This window comes from Rhinoderma darwinii, chromosome 9 (genome assembly GCF_050947455.1).
Source record: "Rhinoderma darwinii isolate aRhiDar2 chromosome 9, aRhiDar2.hap1, whole genome shotgun sequence".
Classification (NCBI taxonomy): domain Eukaryota; kingdom Metazoa; phylum Chordata; class Amphibia; order Anura; family Rhinodermatidae; genus Rhinoderma; species Rhinoderma darwinii.
The window spans coordinates 79,482,459-79,503,396 of NC_134695.1; the positions used below are offsets into that span (position 1 = coordinate 79,482,459).

The 20,938-nt window shown below is 47.0% G+C and overlaps 1 protein-coding gene across 1 annotated transcript; it reads right to left on the minus strand.

The window, feature by feature from the left end:
• Positions 1–883: 883 nt before the first annotated feature.
• Positions 884–15,816, minus strand: RFWD3 (ring finger and WD repeat domain 3). The gene is made up of 13 exons (XM_075838265.1): positions 15,653–15,816; positions 9,954–10,311; positions 9,641–9,870; positions 8,475–8,593; positions 7,896–8,087; positions 6,987–7,078; positions 4,377–4,491; positions 3,906–4,134; positions 3,102–3,252; positions 2,856–3,032; positions 2,558–2,769; positions 2,263–2,480; positions 884–1,173 (listed from the first exon to the last, which is right to left on the minus strand). The coding sequence occupies exons 2-13, from the start codon at positions 10,301–10,303 to the stop codon at positions 1,030–1,032; spliced, it is 2,229 nt and encodes a 742-aa protein (XP_075694380.1). The 5' UTR covers positions 10,304–10,311; positions 15,653–15,816; the 3' UTR covers positions 884–1,029.
• Between the last annotated feature and the right edge of the window lie 5,122 nt (positions 15,817–20,938).

Sequence of the window (20,938 nt, forward strand, 5' to 3'; positions counted from 1 at the left end):
ATATGGTTAAAGCGATTTTTCTGTCTGAACGTTTCGTGGACGTCCAGCTTCATATACCCTAATAATTGCCTGGAGCAGAGCCACGGTGGAAGAAAATACAGAACAGCGGAGATCGAGTTACCCGCAGGCAGTCCTAAGGCAGTGGAGATCGAGTTACCCGCAGGCAGTCCTAAGGCAGCGGAGATCGAGTTACCCGCAGGCAGTCCTAAGGCAGCGGAGATCGAGTTACCCGCAGGCAGTCCTAAGGCAGCGGAGATCGAGTTACCCGCAGGCAGTCCTAAGGCAGCGGCGCTCGAGTTACCCGCAGGCAGTCCTAAGGCAGCGGAGATCGAGTTACCCGCAGGCAGTCCTAAGGCAGCGGAGATCGAGTTACCCGCAGGCAGTCCTAAGGCAGCGGAGATCGAGTTACCCGCAGGCAGTCCTAAGGCAGTGGAGAAAACTTGGTACAAGCGATTGTGAAAAAGGCCTTGGTTAGGCCGAAACGTTCAGACAGAAAAATCGCTTTAACCATATGAATGTTACAATGTATCAGCGTAGACAATTCTCACATCAGCAGTACAGACCTCTCTCCATTGGACCCGCACTGATACATTGTAACAGACCAGCACGATAGGGGAGATTTTTGTGCTTTTGATGTCTCTAATAGGAAACCTCAGAACCTGGTCTGTACAGGTTTATAGCTTCACGTCCACTGACAGCAAGCAGAGATTGTGGTGAAGTGAAACAAATATTAAACATTCGCTGGACTTTTGCGCGGTGTCTACTCTTGATCTACGGTTGCCGGGACGAGCTTTTAACAACTGGGACCTTAAATGTCCATCCGGGACCCCCCTTCGTTTTATTTTGCTGTGACCGCCGTGTTGGAAAACTATTTACTGCGCCATTAAAATTAAACAAACTTTTATTGTAACAGAAAAGGAAAAAAAATACAAGAGGACTCTGTACAGTAACAAAGAGATTATGTACAAGAACCGGACAATGAACACGAACGCAAGATCAGTGGCTCCTCACACGATCAGCGGCGGCGGATCACTCCCATCGGTAGATTTTCACCATCTTCTCCGTTAACGTGGCCAGCAAGCTGCTATGATTCACCTCCATGGGGCAGATGTCCAGCACGGGCTGGTCAGCCTGCAGCTTCTGGATGAGGGAGCCGCTTCCCGAGTGCCAGAGCTATGACAGGAGGAGAGAAAGAGGAATCAGGAGCTGACAATCTAACGATCGCTCTACAGATAGTCATCATGGAATAACAGGCATACTCCATGCTGACTGTTTCCCTGGATTATTGAGCAGCACTGCCGACCGCAGCAACCATCACGCCACGCTGCACCAGACAAGTATCCTCTATGACAGAATAAGACCGGACTCTGAACTGCAGCACTGGAGGAACGTCCACATCTTCTGCTCCACCTCTGCACACTACAATGAACGGAGCAACGACTCAGCTGCCGCATCACCGCTCCTCCTATTGGCCAATACAGGCTGATTGGGACACTGCTCGCTGCGCGTTACGCAAGGTTATTATGCAGACAGTGTCACCTGCTGTAACCTCAGTTCCAAGATCTCTGTTTGCTGTCAGTCAATGCCACTAATTAAATAGAGGCTAAAGACTTGTCCTTTACCTAGTCCTGCTCACACAGCTGTGTTTGTTACGGTGCATCAGCACGGATAAGAGCTACCAGCCAGGAGACAGATTTGAGAAGTATTAAGTCAGGACAAGTTGAGGCTCCGGATGTAAACAAGAACGTTTCAGTTTACTGACAGCAAGCAGAGATCTTCACATTGTGATGACCTGAAATAAAGTCTATTAGAAAGTTGCAGAATTTTCCATTATACAATATTGAAGCTTCATTGCCAGAAGCCTGGACGACCGCACGTAAAAAAAAAAAACAACAACATTCCTGCAACGTGGAGAAATGCGGATCTCAAGATGGCGGTACGGGTGCGATGTAACCCATGGCAACCACAGCTCAACATCTGATCACATGTACTGTAGACATTCAATCCTAGAGCATGTAATCTCTGCATGGGGAACAGGGGACGGCTCTGCTATCACCCCCAACAGATATATCCGAGGGATGTCCCAGAAGACAGCGGGCTACAGCCCCTCCCCCATAGGAATTGATCGGCACGATCAGCCAAGAGCGCATATTATTGAGGGGATTGGGGTGATCACGTCTGTAGTCGGCCTTATGCGGAGCACCGACCCCATGAGGAGCTGACCAGGACCCTCGTGCGGCCTCGGACAGCGCCAGCCCTCACCATAGCAGAGTTGGAGGACTCGTCTCCCGCGCACACCAGGATGCTGCCATCTTGATCAGGGCTCTGGAATATGGCGTTCTTGGTCAGCAGTTTACATGTGGGCCCAGCATTGAAGGTCTGGACAGGATAGCAGGAGCAGGAGTAGTCATCGCCGGGGTCGGTCAGCCGGGAGCTGGTCAGCTCCATCATCACACAGCGCAGGTAGTTGTGGGTCTTACCTGTCAATACAAAAGCTTTAGTCTAGTGACAGTGCACGCGACAGCCTCAGTGCCAGCCCACCGCGCTCCATACTTACCAGGGCGATACGTCACCAGGCAGTGCCGCGTACTGCCCTCCATCTGGATGTCTGTGCATCCCCCGGGCTCTAAGGGTAGAAGGTGAGGCTTGTACTGGGCATCAGCCATCTCCCAAAAGCAGGCTCCCTCCAGAGTGCCAGCCAGCACCCCCCCACAAGGGAAGACCTCCGATGCAGCTCGCGGGACGTATGAGAGGGAGACCACCGGACAGCTGGAACAGGAGAAGGAGATTCAAGCTGAAGTCCCTGACACGACACCCCCAGCAGAAAGTGTCCCCTCTGCACCCGTGGCACCTACCGAGAGCCCAGCGGCACCAGCTCCTTCACATACTGGCTGGTGTCTCTCAGGTCGTAGACGAGCACGGAGCCGTTAATCAGACCGGCGTACATATAGTTGTTATCATCCGAGCACCAGCTGCAGCTCCACACCGGCCGGCCAGTGTTATAGGTCTGCACCACAGTGTTGGTCAGCAGGCTGGAGAGAGAAGTCCGTGTCAGATCCGAGTGACATCCCACATAGAGCCGAGCACGGCCCGAGCCTCACCTGGTCAGCTTCACAGTGTTATCCAGGGCCGCAGACAGCAGCAGCCCATCCGAGCGGTTACTGAAGGCCAGGCCGCGGATCTGCTTGGAGTGGATGGGCACGTACTGGCTGCTTTTCATATTGGCCGCGCTCAACTTCTTGATCCCACAACCTGCAAAGCAGAAAACAGAGGCAACAATTCAGCCAGGCAGTAGTGGAAGCCGAGACCCCCAACAAGCCACGCGCAGGGGCCGTAAACCGCCATGTAGATGCCCCCACTAGTAAGGGTAGAGATGGACAAATCCCGCGGGGCTGGTAGTCGAGTATACACTCTATATAGCGACTGATGGGATGTGTGCATTAGGAGATCCCTTCATTAATCCGAGACGCCAACCCACCCCCACCCCCACCCTGCAGACACCGGGGTCGTGTAAAAACTAGTGAAAGAAAAACTGCTGCTGCCCATAGCGCCAGATACTTGTCAGACTGCACCTCCGACCTTACCGACAGCTGTACCCGCCATTAACCCCTTCTGTCCTGCTGTTTGGCCTGGACACCCTCATGAACTAGTCCGGCACACGGTGCGCAAGGTCACTGCATTTGTGCCATAAACCAAGGTGCCCGATGCTGGCGGACAAAGGGTTAACCGAGTATAACGGAGCCGACGTACAGAAGCAGGCAAGATCCGGCTGCTGCCTCAATGACTGGCGTCACCCCTGTAATGCAGCACCCACAGGGTCCTCTTGGCAGGGTGTCCAGGTGGCATCGTGGCCGCCTCTGTAACAAGTGCCTGGGAGATACAATGCTCCATAGACAGCGTCTTACCTGGGACCAGCGTGGTGTGAGAGGACGGCTGGGACACCACCAGGCAGCTGAGCCGCTCGCAGTACGCCATCACCCGGCAGTTCCCTCCTTGGCTGATCAGAATGGCTTTTTCAAAGTTATACTTGTGCTGCCCCTGACTGGAGGACAAAGAGCTGGACGCCCCGGGGCGAGAGCTGGACGACGGCTGGGAGGAGCTGGTTCCATGGTGGACCATCAGAGTCTTCAATTCCTGCCATAGACAAAGGAGACCTTGAGAGAACTAGAGACACCACTCCTGTCATCTGTAAGACTACAACTCCCAGCATCCCTGGGATGAAGATGCTGGGGGCTGTGACTTTACTACGTCTAGGAACTAGAAGCCCCTGATCAGTGGGTGCAGGGAAGAGGATGATCGCTGGAGTCCAGGTGGTTTATGACAATGACTCACCGGTCAGGAGGGTAAACTGGGCGCACACGACCCTCCCCCCTCACCTGGATTTGTTTGCAGAGCTTCCCACACTCATCCGTCAGGACCTGGACCTGCAGCCGGCACTGAGCGGACTCCAGCTCTGCCTTCCTGCGCTGACACTGCTCCTTCTCTAAACAGCTGCAAAGAAAACGCAGGCAAAAGATACAAACGATGAGTCCGGAGCGTCAACGCTCAAAATTATAAGTCACTTTACAGACTACTTCCATATTACTCTCAGATCTGGTAAAAAAATAATAATCTTCATTTAGGCCACAAGCTCGGACAATCCTGAACTGACGGACTGGTTACACCTTACCGGAGCTCCCATAATAAAAAGCACTCTGCTGCATTGCATTGTAGGAGATGAGGCTTTTCCTACATCTCACTATGTGGTGTCTATATGGATTGTGGCACAGACACTGAACCAGCAGAGAAGCAATGAAATACTTGTTAATGGAGCTTGAGACTTAAAAAGAGGCTGTCACCACATAAGTGCCTTGTCTCCTGCATAATGTGATCAGTGCTGTAATGTAGATAACAGTGGTCCTAGTAATAAAGAGGCTGTCACCAGATTATAAGTGTCCTGTCTCCTATATAATGTGATCAGTGCTGTAATGTAGATAACAGTGGTCCTAGTAATAAAGAGGCTGTCACCAGATTATAAGTGTCCTGTCTCCTATATAATGTGATCAGTGCTGTAATGTAGATAACAGTGGTCCTAGTAATAAAGAGGCTGTCACCAGATTATAAGTGTCCTGTCTCCTATATAATGTGATCAGTGCTGTAATGTAGATAACAGTGGTCCTAGTAATAAAGAGGCTGTCACCAGATTATAAGTGTCCCATCTCCTGCATAATGTGATCAGTGCTGTAATGTAGATAACAGTGGTCCTAGTAATAAAGAGGCTGTCACCAGATTATAAGTGTCCTGTCTCCTATATAATGTGATCAGTGCTGTAATGTAGATAACAGTGGTCCTAGTAATAAAGAGGCTGTCACCAGATTATAAGTGTCCTGTCTCCTATATAATGTGATCAGTGCTGTAATGTAGATAACAGTGGTCCTAGTAATAAAGAGGCTGTCACCAGATTATAAGTGTCCTGTCTCCTACATAATGTGATCAGTGCTGTAATGTAGATAACAGTGGTCCTAGTAATAAAGAGGCTGTCACCAGATTATAAGTGTCCTGTCTCCTATATAATGTGATCAGTGCTGTAATGTAGATAACAGTGGTCCTAGTAATAAAGAGGCTGTCACCAGATTATAAGTGTCCTGTCTCCTGCATAATGTGATCAGTGCTGTAATGTAGATAACAGTGGTCCTAGTTCCTAGTAATAAAGAGGCTCTGTCACCAGATTATAAGTGTCCTGTCTCCTATATAATGTGATCGGCGCTGTAATGTAGAGAACAGCGGTCCTAGTAATAAAGAGGCTCTGTCACCAGATTATAAGTGTCCTGTGTCCTACATCATGTGATCAGTGCTGTAATGTAGATAACAGTGGTCCTAGTAATAAAGAGGCTGTCACCAGATTATAAGTGTCCGACCTCCTATATAATGTGATTGGCGCTATAATGGAGGGGACACTTATTTAAAAAAAACAACGATCTATTTTGACCACTTTATTAGCGATTTTTAGCTTTATGCTAATGAGTTTCTTAATGCCCAAGTGGGCGTGTTTTTACTTTCAACCAAGTGGGCGTTGTACAGAGGAGTGTGTGAAGCTGACCAATCAGTGACCAATCAGCATCATGCACTCCTCTCCATTCATTTACACAGCAGCATCACGTTCTTACTAGATCACTATGTGCAGCCACATACACAAGTGTCCTGATAATGAATATACATCACCTCCAGCCTGGACGTCATGTGTATTCACAATCCTGACACTTCTGAATCTTTTCTGTGAGATTCCCAGCAAGGGAAACGAAATCTCGTTTACATCGTAATCTCGCGAGATTACGCGTGCCTTGCTGGGAATCTCACAGAAAAGATTCAGAAGTGTCAGGATTGTGAATACACATGACGTCCAGGCTGGAGGTGATGTATATTCATTATCAGGACACTTGTGTATGTGGCTGCACATAGTGATCTAGTAAGAACGTGATGCTGCTGTGTAAATGAATGGAGAGGAGTGCATGATGCTGATTGGTCACTGATTGGTCAGCTTCACACACTCCTCTGTACAACGCCCACTTGGTTGAAAGTAAAAACACGCCCACTTGGGCATTAAGAAACTCATTAGCATAAAGCTAAAAATCGCTAATAAAGTGGTCAAAATAGATCGGTTTTTTTTAAAAATAAAAAGCATCAGTGTCCCCTCCATTATAGCGCCAATCACATTATATAGGAGGTCGGACACTTATAATCTGGTGACAGCCTCTTTATTACTAGGACCACTGTTACCTCCATTATAGCACTGATCACATTATATAGGAGACAGGGCACTTATAATCTGGTGACAGCCTCTTTAAAAAGAAACCAGCAGAATTGCTAGTGCAGCTCTGGATGTGACTGGAGTATAACATGTAATTCTGGATGTGAAGTAGAATATATCTGGTAATTAACATTGCGGATCCAGTCAGTGGAAACCAGAGATCTGCCCCGATATTTATAGAACGGACGGTGGTTTTTACCTCTTCATACGTTCCTGCTCACTGGTGTCCAGAGCCTTCAGCGTGCGCGCGTACAGCACCACAATGTCCGAACGTTTGGCCTTCTTGTTGCACTGAGGGTCAGAAAACAATCAATGACCTCAATGCATCTAATGTCACTGCACTCCTATGAACCCCAAAACCAAAAGAGGTTTCAAGTCAGGACACAAATAGTCAACCAGATGAAAAGCCTTGATGTGGCGGACGATGAAGCAGACACTACACTGAAGAGTCCTTATAAGCTGCCGCAGCCAATCCCAGCCCAGAGATCCGGTCCTCAAGTCTTACACAGCCCCAATCTATATAGGACACCTGGAGAGGGGGAGCCAGGCAGCAGACCCTCCTATTAGCCGGAGCTGCAAAACCATGACGTCTCTCTGGAGGTCCCGGCGTCACAGACGAGCCGCTAATTTCAGGAAGAACTGTGCAATGTAAGGGAAATCAAGGCTTAGGGTCAGTTCACACAGACTCTTTTGGCGCTGATTTTGATGTGTAAACCAAGTCAGAATCAGCGCAAAAAAATGGCTGAAATCACCCCCCCCTCCCAATTGATTTCATTGGGAGGTTGAGGGAAAAAAAAAAAAGTGGCATACCCTTACCAGTTTCCGCCTCGGACCGCTCATTAAATCAATGGAAGAAAAAAACAAAAACACGGCGCTCGTTTGAGCGTTTTTTTGTGCAGTTCTTGCATTCGCTTCTGAAGGAATACGGATGCAGATTTTTTTTCTGCCTGCAAAAAAACTGTGTGAACGGGGCCTTAGTGTTAACAACCCCAGGCGGTCAGGGGTCCCAGCAGCAAGACCCCCCCCCCCCCCCTCTGTTCACTGTCTGGGGATGCGGCTGCTGCACCGGGGGACGTTACACGACCTCTGACAACATACGAGCACCGACCTGTGGACACTTCGCTGCTCCTCCCTTCAGCCAGCGATCGATGCAGGTAAAACCAAACAAATGGCCGCAGCGCAAGGCGGAGAGTCGGTGCTGACCAGCGTTGGTCCAAGGCTCGAAGCAGATGGCACAGATGTCACCTTCATCCTCCTCTGCCGCAGGAGTCACGGATGTCACAGGCTTTACTGGTGATGGCTGCGAAAGAAGGGAAAGGTGACATGGCAGGGACACGGATGGGGCAAATCTGCAATAAATACTGGACAGCCCGAGCTGCAGTCACGACTCATCTGCCGGTTACTGTAAAGCGTGCCATGTAGGACATGCAGTGTTATGTGATGTACCTACATGTACCAGAATGCAATGCAGCAGTAGAGAAGCGCATTATAGGAGCTAAACAAAGCAGTGTGGAAAGAAGTGTGAAAAGAAGGTACAGAATGTAGATGCAGCTCTGGATGTGACTAGAGTACAAGACAACTGTATGAGCAGAGTAGTGAATGCAGCTCTGGGTGTAACTGGAGTAGAAGACTGGATGTAACGCAGGAGAAGTTGAGCTTTCCACTACATTTTCAGTTACGTCTTCACCTGCTTGCTCGGCTGCGCAGCGGCAGATGCTGCCGTCTCATTTTCAGCTGCAGGGGCGTCAGATCTTTCTGGGGCGTCGGACGCGGCTGCAACGAGGTTTATGTGAAGTTCTTCAGGGGCTAGAAAAACAAGACAAAAAAGACAGGGGATAAAAATTAGCTTCAGCGACTGCCCCCAGTGGAATTTCTCCTTCTCGTAGACCTTGTTCACAACACAATCTGCATCAGTCACGCTGCTCGGCCCCGGCTCATCTACAGAAAACATTTAAAGGGCCAGTGTCCAGTGAATATCTGATCATGTAAAGCTCTGCAGCTTTCTAATAGACTGTACTTGCATCCCCATAAAAAAAAAATAAAAAAAATACTTCTGAAACATTTTCTGAGAACTCTGCGGCGCTGTGCCATTCCTCTGTAATTCCTCCTAGAAATGTCTGAATAAAATAGACAACTTGGTGTTACCATTTCCCTTATCAAAGGAGCGTGTCCCTACAGTTTGACACTGTCCAATAAGTTCTTCATCTTAATCTGTGTAGGACACCCCAACTAGTAACACTGTATTTATACATTTGTAGGAGGAATTACAGAGGATCGGCACAACACAGAGTACTGAGAAAAGAGGATTCAGAAATATTTTATGGGGAATACAAGTACGTGCTGAAACAGACATGTCAGGAGAAGTGATTGGTGCTCTTTAAATATATTCAAGGGTTCCTCTTGCTGTCAGATATTGGAAGCATTATAGTATACAGCCAGAGCTAAACACCTAATACAGCTGAGGGTTTGCAGCAATCGTATCCCATCAGACAATCCTCAGAGCCAATGTATGAATGTAGTCCAGGCTGTGCCGCTCACGCAGGATGGTCTGCACTCAATACAATTGCTACAAACCCTCAGCAGTAAAAAGTATTCGATTTGGGAGTGTAAACAATGCTCCCCATTAACTGACAGCAAGCAGAGCTCTTGTAGATGGTGAGGAATTGAAACACAAAGCCTATTAGAAAGTTGCGGAACTCCACATTATACAATGAGGCGGCTTCATTGCCACGGAGCAGGAGATTTTTTGGGTCTGGTGCGCGTCACTGGATGCTCCATGGACAGTAACCACTTATCTGGGTGCAGCAGCTGCCAATGTGGCATCCTCCCTGCCCCCATCGCTGCAGCACGCACCTGGCTCTGCCGGCTGAGCTGATCGGGTGTCGTGCGCTCCTTCATCCACTTCTGTGGAGCTGCCGTCCTCATCGTCACTCAGCTCCACCGTCTCATCAGAGCTGTCTCCCTCGCCCGCAGGAGTCGCCCTCGTTGGCCCCGAATGCCAAACCCCATTTACGTCTCGTGCCGGCATAGACGACCTCAGGCTTCCATTTAATTGGAAAAGGTTCTCGAACGCTTGGTTACGGCTAAAGACATAAAACAACAATAAGCCCCGCACGACTAATGGCTGAAAAATGACGTAGAGGCGACCAGCAGCGCAGTCACCTACCGCATCCCGCCAGCACGCTGCGATAACCCTCGCTGACGGTTCCTGGCGCTCATCCTGCGGGTTCTCATCTGCTGCGAGGATGATCGGTGCTCGGCTGCCTGGCGGAGCTGCTCTAGCGCCCCCTGCAGCATGTGCAGTGCACTGGATGTGTGTGACTGTACCGAAGACTGGATGGGGATGAAGCGGCCCTCCCTGGCCTCTGAACCACTCGCCTCACTCATTGGACTCTCTATTTGTATAGGAAGATTGCTGAAAGCTAGTGAAGGGTTAAGGGCAAAACGAGAAAACATGGGGTGCTCAGGAAGGCGGTTTGCACCAGAAAGATCCACGTCCATTTCCTCCTGCGCCATATTCAGGCCTACAACAAAACCGGAAAAAACACGCCGTAAATACAACTGACGGGGAAACCGGATGCAGAAAACCAGCGGGTATAGAGAGGTCATATACATTATACCAACAGTATATAGGAGTGATGACAGGTGGTGGCAGTATATATAGAGGTGATGTACGGTATATAGGAGTGATGACACGTGGTGGCAGTATATATAGAGGTGATGTACAGTATATAGGAGCGATGACAGGTGGTGGCAGTATATATATAGGTGATGTACAGTATATAGGAGCGATGACAGGTGGTGGCAGAATATATAGAGGTGATGTACAGTATATAGGAGCGATGACAGGTGGTGGCAGAATATATAGAGGTGATGTACGGTATATAGGAGCGATGACAGGTGGTGGCAGAATATATAGAGGTGATGTACAGTATATAGGAGTGATGACAGGTGGCGGCAGTATATATAGAGGTGATGTACAGTATATAGGAGCGATGATAGGTGGTGGCAGTATATATATAGGTGATGTACGGTATATAGGAGTGATGACACGTGGCGGCAGTATATATATAGGTGATGTACAGTATATAGGAGTGATGACATGTGGTGGCAGTATATATATAGGTGATGTACAGTATATAGGAGTGATGACAGGTGGCGTCAGAATATATAGGTGATGTACAGTATATAGGAGTGATGACAGGAGGCGGCAGTATATATAGAGGTGATGTACAGTATATAGGAGCGATGACAGGTGGCGTCAGAATATATAGGTGATGTACAGTATATAGGAGCGATGACAGGTGGCGGAAGTATATATAGAGGTGATGTACAGTATATAGGAGTGATGACACGTGGTGGCAGTATATATAGAGGTGATGTACAGTATATAGGAGTGATGACACGTGGCGGGAGTATTTATAGAGGTGATGTACAGTATATAGGAGCGATGACAGGTGGTGGCAGTATATATATATAGGTGATGTACAGTATATAGGAGCGATGACACGTGGTGGCAGTATATATAGAGGTGATGTACAGTATATAGGAACGATGACAGGTGGTGGCAGTATATATAGAGGTGATGTACAGTATATAGGAGTGATGACAGGTGGCGTCAGAATATATAGGTGATGTACAGTATATAGGAGCGATGACAGGTGGTGGCAGTATATATAGAGGTGATGTACAGTATATAGGAACGATGACAGGTGGTGGCAGTATATATAGAGGTGATGTACAGTATATAGGAGTGATGACAGGTGGCGGCAGTATATATAGAGGTGATGTACAGTATATAGGAGTGATGACAGGTGGCGGCAGTATATATATAGGTGATGTACAGTATATAGGAGTGATGACAGGTGGCGGCAGTATATATATAGGTGATGTACAGTATATAGGAGTGATGACAGGTGGCGGCAGTATATATAGGTGATGTACAGTATATAGGAGTGATGACAGGTGGTGGCAGTATATATAGAGGTGATGTACAGTATATAGGAGTGATGACAGGTGGCGGCAGTATATATAGGTGATGTACAGTATATAGGAGTGATGACAGGTGGCGGCAGTATATATAGGTGATGTACAGTATATAGGAGTGATGACAGGTGGTGGCAGTATATATAGAGGTGATGTACAGTATATAGGAACGATGACAGGTGGTGGCAGTATATATAGAGGTGATGTACAGTATATAGGAGTGATGACAGGTGGCGGCAGTATATATAGAGGTGATGTACAGTATATAGGAACGATGACAGGTGGTGGCAGTATATATAGAGGTGATGTACAGTATATAGGAGTGATGACACGTGGTGGCAGTATATATAGAGGTGATGTACAGTATATAGGAGTGATGACACGTGGTGCCAGTATATATAGAGGTGATGTACAGTATATAGGAACGATGACAGGTGGTGGCAGTATATATAGGTGATGTACAGTATATAGGAGTGATGACAGGTGGCGTCAGAATATATAGGTGATGTACAGTATATAGGAGCGATGACAGGTGGCGGAAGTATATATGGAGGTGATGTACAGTATATAGGAGTGATGACACGTGGCGGCAGTATATATAGAGGTGATGTACAGTATATAGGAGTGATGACAGGTGGCGGCAGAATATATAGAGGTGATGTACAGTATATAGGAGTGATGACAGGTGGCGGCAGTATATATAGAGGTGATGTACAGTATATAGGAGTGATGACACGTGGCGGCAGTATATATAGAGGTGATGTACAGTATATAGGAGTGATGACAGGTGGCGGCAGTATATATAGAGGTGATGTACAGTATATAGGAGTGATGACACGTGGCGGCAGTATATATAGAGGTGATGTACAGTATATAGGAGCGATGACACGTGGTGGCAGTATATATAGAGGTGATGTACAGTATATAGGAGCGATGATAGGTGGTGGCAGTATATATATATATAGGTGATGTACAGTATATAGGAGTGATGACAGGTGGCGGCAGAATATATAGAGGTGATGTACAGTATATAGGAGTGATGACAGGAGGCGGCAGTATATATAGAGGTGATGTACAGTATATAGGAGTGATGACACGTGGCGGCAGTATATATAGAGGTGATGTACAGTATATAGGAGTGATGACAGGTGGCGGCAGTATATATAGAGGTGATGTACAGTATATAGGAACGATGACAGGTGGCGGCAGTATATATATATAGGCGATGTACAGTATATAGGAGTGATAATAGGTGGTGGCAGTATATATAGAGGTGATGTACAGTATATAGGAGTGATGACACGTGGCGGCAGTATATATAGAGGTGATGTACAGTATATAGGAGTGATGACAGGTGGCAGCAGTATATATAGAGGTGATGTACAGTATATAGGAACGATGACAGGTGGCGGCAGTATATATATATATATAGGTGATGTACAGTATATAGGAGTGATAATAGGTGGTGGCAGTATATATATATATAGGTGATGTACAGTATATAGGAGTGATGACAGGTCGCGGCAGTATATATAGAGGTGATGTACAGTATATAGGAGTGATGACAGGTGGCGGCAGTATATATAGAGGTGATGTACAGTATATAGGAGTGATGACACGTGGCGGCAGTATATATAGGTGATGTACAGTATATAGGAGCGATGACACGTGGTGGCAGTATATATATATATATAGGCGATGTACAGTATATAGGAGTGATGACAGGTGGCGGCAGTATATATAGAGGTGATGTACAGTATATAGGAGCGATGACACGTGGTGGCAGTATATATATAGGTGATGTACAGTATATAGGAGTGATGACACGTGGCGGGAGTATTTATAGAGGTGATGTACAGTATATAGGAGCGATGACAGGTGGTGGCAGTATATATATATGGAGGTGATGTACAGTATATAGGAGTGATGACAGGTGGCGGCAGTATATATAGAGGTGATGTACAGTATATAGGAGTGATGACAGGTGGCGGCAGAATATATAGAGGTGATGTACAGTATATAGGAGTGATGACAGGTGGTGGCAGTATATATAGAGGTGATGTACAGTATATAGGAGTGATGACACGTGGCGGCAGTATATATAGAGGTGATGTACAGTATATAGGAGTGATGACAGGTGGCGGCAGTATATATAGAGGTGATGTACAGTATATAGGAGTGATGACAGGAGGCGGCAGTATATATAGAGGTGATGTACAGTATATAGGAGCGATGACACGTGGTGGCAGTATATATAGAGGTGATGTACAGTATATAGGAGCGATGATAGGTGGTGGCAGTATATATAGAGGTGATGTACAGTATATAGGAGTGATGACACGTGGCGGCAGTATATATAGAGGTGATGTACAGTATATAGGAGCGATGATAGGTGGTGGCAGTATATATATATAGGTGATGTACAGTATATAGGAGTGATGACAGGAGGCGGCAGAATATATAGAGGTGATGTACAGTATATAGGAGTGATGACAGGAGGCGGCAGTATATATAGAGGTGATGTACAGTATATAGGAACGATGACAGGTGGCGGAAGTATATATAGAGGTGATGACAGGTGGCGTCAGAATATATAGGTGATGTACAGTATATAGGAGCGATGACAGGTGGCGGCAGTATATATATATTTATATATATAGGTATTTACAGTATATAGGAGTGATGACAGGTGGTGGCAGTATATATAGAGGTGATGTACAGTATATAGGAGTGATGACAGGTGGCGGCAGTATATATAGAGGTGATGTACAGTATATAGGAGTGATGACACGTGGTGGCAGTATATATAGAGGTGATGTACAGTATATAGGAGTGATGACAGATGGCGGCAGTATATATAGAGGTGATGTACAGTATATAGGAGTGATGACAGGTGGCGGCAGTATATATAGAGGTGATGTACAGTATATAGGAGTGATGACACGTGGCGGCAGTATATATAGAGGTGATGTACAGTATATAGGAGTGATGACACGTGGTGGCAGTATATATAGAGGTGATGTACAGTATATAGGAGTGATGACAGGTGGTGGCAGTATATATAGAGGTGATGTACAGTATATAGGAGTGATGACAGGTGGCGGCAGTATATATAGAGGTGATGTACAGTATATAGGAGTGATGACAGGTGGCGGCAGTATATATAGAGGTGATGTACAGTATATAGGAGTGATGACAGGTGGCGGCAGTATATATAGAGGTGATGTACAGTATATAGGAGTGATGACAGGTGGCGGCAGTATATATAGAGGTGATGTACAGTATATAGGAGTGATGACAGGTGGTGGCAGTATATATAGAGGTGATGTACAGTATATAGGAGTGATGACAGGTGGCGGCAGTATATATAGAGGTGATGTACAGTATATAGGAGTGATGACACGTGGCGGCAGTATATATAGGTGATGTACAGTATATAGGAGTGATGACAGATGGCGGCAGTATATATATAGGTGATGTACAGTATATAGGAGCGATGACACGTGGTGGCAGTATATATAGAGGTGATGTACAGTATATAGGAGCGATATATATATATATATATATATGGGTCTCATTCTTCATGTCTTCTGGCAGTATATAGAATATAGAGGGGCAGGTCACATGACAAGCGCTACTTATTCTGTAAACATGAACCCCCCCCCTATCCCGCCCGCTTGGTACATCCCACGGTCGTTGTCTATCCATTGGACTATACAGAAGGCAGCAAAAATATCCCCCCCCCCGTAAAAATAAAATACGGAGCATGCCGAATCACAGCCAATACATAGCAGAGCCAAACCACGTCTGCATCAGAGGAGGGGGGGCCTGGGGAAGATATTACAATTGCAGCGGTCTCTACCCTCATTAGTAACCTACCGGAGGCCTGAACACAAAGGATCCTCGGCCCGTGAGCCGCCCGCTAATTCTCCCGACTCCTCAGCTCATTCTGCCCGCCAACCGCTAGCGCTCCGCCTGCTCCTCCCGAACCGAATCTATTGGAGAATATCTCTGCCACTCCTCAGTAGGCGGCCCTGTTACCATGACAGCTGCCGGAAGTTATCTTCTCATTTAGTAATTGGCTGATCGCTGCTGTCAATCAAACTGGAATATAGTTCCGGTCACGTGATTGCAGTGTATCCATTTAGGCGGCAAATCTCGTCAGGAGGGGCGCGGGGCGCGGTATGTGGTATGTGGTATAAACCGGCCCGGCAAGTGGTGGAACAGATTGTCGGTATGTGACAGACAGAGGGCAGAGTCTGGTGACGTATTGTAACTGGTTATTCAGACGAGGTTCTCCACAGCGTCTCACTGTCCATTGACGTCACCTGCGCCCTCCAACACCCACAGCTCGTCTTAAAGGGAATGTGTCACTAGAAATTTTTTTTTTTTTTCAGTTAAACAATTAGTATATAAGTGATTACACATTTTTTTAATTTTTTTTTCACAAGTCAGGAAATATAAATCAGATTCTAATTTATAACATTTCCATGTGCTGGCCACTAGAGGGAGCAGTTCCCAAAATTGACGCAAGGTCACAGGTAAAGTAACCTCATTGCTTTAGGCCTCATTCACACTAACGTATTTTTGTCCTCGCGTAAATACTGGCGTAAATACAGGTCCTTGGTCACACGTATTCCACCCGTATTTATGGGAACGTTTTCGCTGCAAAATTGCACTGCACTAATCGGCAGCCCCTTCTCTCTATCAGTGCAGGATAGAGAGAAGGGACAGCCCTTTCCGTAGAGAAAGTAAAATAAATTTATACTTACCGGCCGTTGTCTTGGTGACGCGTCCCTCTTTCGGCATCCAGCCCGACCTCCCTGGATGACGCGGCAGTCCATGTGACCGCTGCAGCCTGTGCTTGGCCTGTGATTGGCTGCAGCCGTCACTTAGACTGAAACGTCATCCTGGGAGGCCGGACTGGAGACAGACGCAGGGAGTTCTCGGTAAGTACGAACTTCTATTTTTTTTACAGGTTGCTGTATATTGTGATCGGTAGTCACTGTCCCGGGTGCAGAAACAGTTACTGCCGATCGCTTAACTCTTTCAGCACCCTGGACAGTGACTATTTACTGACGTCTCCTAGCAACGCTCCCGTCATTACGGGAGCCCCATAGACTTCTATGGGCCGGCCCGTGCCGTAATTAGGGCCTGAAATAGGACATGTTCTATATTTTTCAACGGCCCGGGCACCTTCCTGTAAACATACGGGGAGGTACCTGTGGCCAATAGAAGTCTATGGGCTCGTAATTACAGGCGTTTTTACGTTCATGTGCATTGGGCCTTAGGCTGCAAATTTGGGGTAGACACACTCGCTCTAGTGTCCTCACACAATCCCCCCTCCCTTAGGCCTCATTTACACGAGCGTAATATACGTGCGTGCTTTTCACGCGTGTCGTACGCACCTATATTAGTCTATGGGGCAGTTTAGACGATGCGTGAATTTTGCGCAGCGTGAGTGCGTTGCGTAAAACTCACGACATGTTCTATAATCGTGCGTATTTCGCGCATCCACGCACCCATTGAAGTCAATGGGTACGTGAAAACCACGCATGCCGCACGAAAGCACTTCCGTGCGAACTGCGTGATTCGCGCAAGAGCTGTCAAAAGGATGAATGTAAACAGAAAAGCACCACGTGCTTTTCTGTTTACAAACATCCAAACGGAGTGTCAAATTAGAGATGAGCGCACCGAACTTCACCGGGTTCGGCCGAACTCGTTTTGACCGAACCCGGCAAAAAATGTTCGGATACGCGACGTCAGGAGACAGTCACTGCCCACGGTGCTGAAAGAGTTAAACTGTTTCAGCACCATGGACAGTGACTTTCGATCACAATATACATATACGTGTAAAAAAAAAACTGAAGTTCGGACTTACCGATAAGTCCCGGCTCCTTCCTCCAGTCCGACCTCCCGGGATGACAATTCAGTCCAAGTGACAGCTGCAGCCAAGCACAGGCTGCAGCCAATCACAGGCTGCAGCGGTCTCATGGACTGCCGCGTCATCCTGGGAGGTGGGGCCGGATGACGAGAGGGACGCGTCACCAAGGCAACGGCCGGGAGACCGGACTGGAGGAAGCAGGAAGTTCATGGTAAGTTTGAACATCTTTTTTTATTCACAGGTTGGGGTATATTGTGATCGGCATTCACTGTCGAGGGTGCTGAAAGAGTTACTGCCGATCAGTTAGCTCTTTCAGCACCTTGGACAGTGACGGGCATCGACTAGCCTCATCTCTATGATGGCGGCTGCGCGAAAATCACGCAGCCGCGCATCAAACACGGATGACACACGGAGCTGTCAAATGCCTTTTGCGCGTGCAAAACACAGCGTTTTTTGCGCGCGCAAAACGCACACGCTCGTGTAAATCAGGCCTTATTCTGGCTAGTGCCGGGAGAAAGGAGGAGATTGAACGGTCAAACCTCCTACACTGTGTGCCGCCATTTTCTGAGTGACTGCACAGTGTAGGAGGATTAGATACAGGGCTCAGCAGACCGTATCACATGAACATATACACATCACATACACGAACAGAAATTACCTGCCTCCGCTGGTCTCCGCTCCTATTCCTTGCGCCTGAACATATGGCCGGAAGTCGTTATCTTACTGTCCAGCAGCGGCTTCCGGTCCACATGAAAATGGCGCCGGATTTCGCTCTGCGAACGAGCTTCGTTTTGGTCTGTGTGGAGCGGCGCATTTGTAAATCCATAGCGTTTAACCCCTTAATACGGAAGGTGTTTTAAACCTTCGTGACCAGAGCACGTTTTGCTATTCACAGATGTGACGCAGTGTAACTCTGGATGTGTTTCATGTATCGATGTGCATTTTGCGCTGTTCTCTTGGGACATGCAGTGCTTCCTTTTACGTTACTTTTTTTTATAGCCGTGGAAAGACAGAAAAAAAAACTAAAATTTAGATTTTTCATCATTTAAAATGTAACAGTTTGAAAATAAAAGTAATTGTATCCTATAAATGTATTGACTTCTATTCCTTCATTTATCCCGATCACAAGGACTCCTGACTTGGGGGTGAAGTTTATTTTTTTTGACCAGAAATATATTATAAAACACCAGCGCTCCTTTTTTCAATTGCGCACTAAAATGTCTTCATTTCGTTTTCTACGCATGGCAGTAATGTACGGGCGATGGACTGGAAGTCCAATAAATAATGGTAAAAATCATTGTGTTCTACAAACGGGACCCTCTAAAGTCTATTTCTAGCGGTTCAATTTCCGTTTTAACCCTTCACACTTTTTACAGAATTTGTCCAAACTTGTGCCCAAAAAATGTAAATTGCTTTTTTTTGACAAAAGTGTGACTTTTCTTAAGCCATTTGGAAACACCGTATGACATCCTGGTAAAAGTGACCCCTCCCCACACTCTGCTACTTCTCCCGTGGACGGCGAGACCAAATATGTGCGTCTAATCTATTATACGGACCCGTTATAGGGCGTATCATACAAGGAGTCTATTTTGGCTTTTGGAGGTCTTTTTACGCCAGAGCTGATTTTAGGGAACCCCGCTGTATGTGCCGCGGTACCGCAGGTCATTCTGACAAGTATAAATGTCCGGTTAATATTCATCTGGGGGGATAGGGAGTATTTTTAATAGGTGGAAAGAAATAAAAAATAGTTTTTTCAAGAAAATACAGAATTGCTGCATCTTTACAGTGAAACATCCAATAAGCAACCCCCCCCCTTCTGGTTCTCCCTACAAAAACCGCGGAAAGTGAATGAGTTAATAATGTGGTTTATATCGCGGTCTTCCCCTTCATAGATGTGTCGCCTGCGCCGCTCTCAGAGCTTGTAGATTTTAACCCCATATTGTGCTCTCTTTGAGGGGATGTTCTGGCGGAATGAGAGCCGGCCTGTATAACTCATCAGCGATTCATCCACCGCTAGGTTTTCTTCGGGGTTCTACATCGGCATAACTGACTCCTCCAATGTTTTCATCAGGGGCCTTATTTTATACAGGCGGTCACGGCCTGGATCACTACGAGGGGGCGGGGGGGCTGGTGATTGTCGTTAACATGAAGGCAGCGCATTAGCACCTCATATCGGCTGGGGAACAGGTGTGGCATGTGCAGGGCTTGTTGCCCAATATGACCGGATTGAGGGCTTTTTCACTCTACCCCGTGTTGAGGATGAGCCCCAGTATTTAAGTCCGCCAGTATTTGTGGGGTGCCGCTGCTTTGCATAGGAGGACGTTGGCTTTTCAGCAAGGGATTGGCGAGCACAGATGGGTTTGGTTGACGTTCAGCTCCAATAGTTCATCTGTAGTGAATATTTATTTTTAAATCGAGGGCTGTAAAATTTTCCACGTTAATATTTATCCCTGGTGTGGCAATAAATTCTGGGATATTAGGGGAAAATGGCTCTGTGGGTACCCGCTCAATATATTCTGGGGGAATAGAGGGGGCCGTGTTTTGTGGCACTTCTGCGACATTCCCTGTACTTGTGGACTCTGCAGCGACTCTTGAATTGCAGAAAGCAAATCACTGTCGTCGCTATCACTGGTAGACAACGTTTCTACCTCGGACGCGGTTTCTGTATCGCTTTCATCAGAGTCAGAAATTAACATGGCGTCTGCCTCTTCCACCGTCAACCTTCTATAGGCCATTGTAATTACACACACACGTACGACAAAGACTGTAACCAGACGCAGACAAACTTTATTATTTTTTCTTTACTTTTTTTTATTCACAGACAAAAATACACGGACGTCACAAAAGCACGCTTCACAAAAAACTGATGTCGAACAAACACGTAGACTATAAAACTTTTTTTTTTTACATATATATTTTTTTGCACAAAAAAAAATACACAGACGTCACACACGTACGCTACACAAAAACCCTAGGCTAACCCTAGACTAAACCTAGACTAACTGTTAAGGATCTGCCAGGCACAGCTTCTGTATCCACGCCCATAGGTAATCAATCTGCACCTGGTTGTATGTCTGTGAGACTGACTCCATCTTCCACCACCCAGGATGGCAGGCTTAGGAGTGGGAGAGCCTATCACAGCCTGGCCAGACTCAGCTAGCTCCCGCCCTCTGTCTATTTATACCTGCCTTTCCTGTTCCTCCTTTGCTTGTGATTCTTCTCGTGTGGTTTCCTGGCCCTGCTGCAGCTTCTATTATTTGATCCTGCTCCATACTGACCCT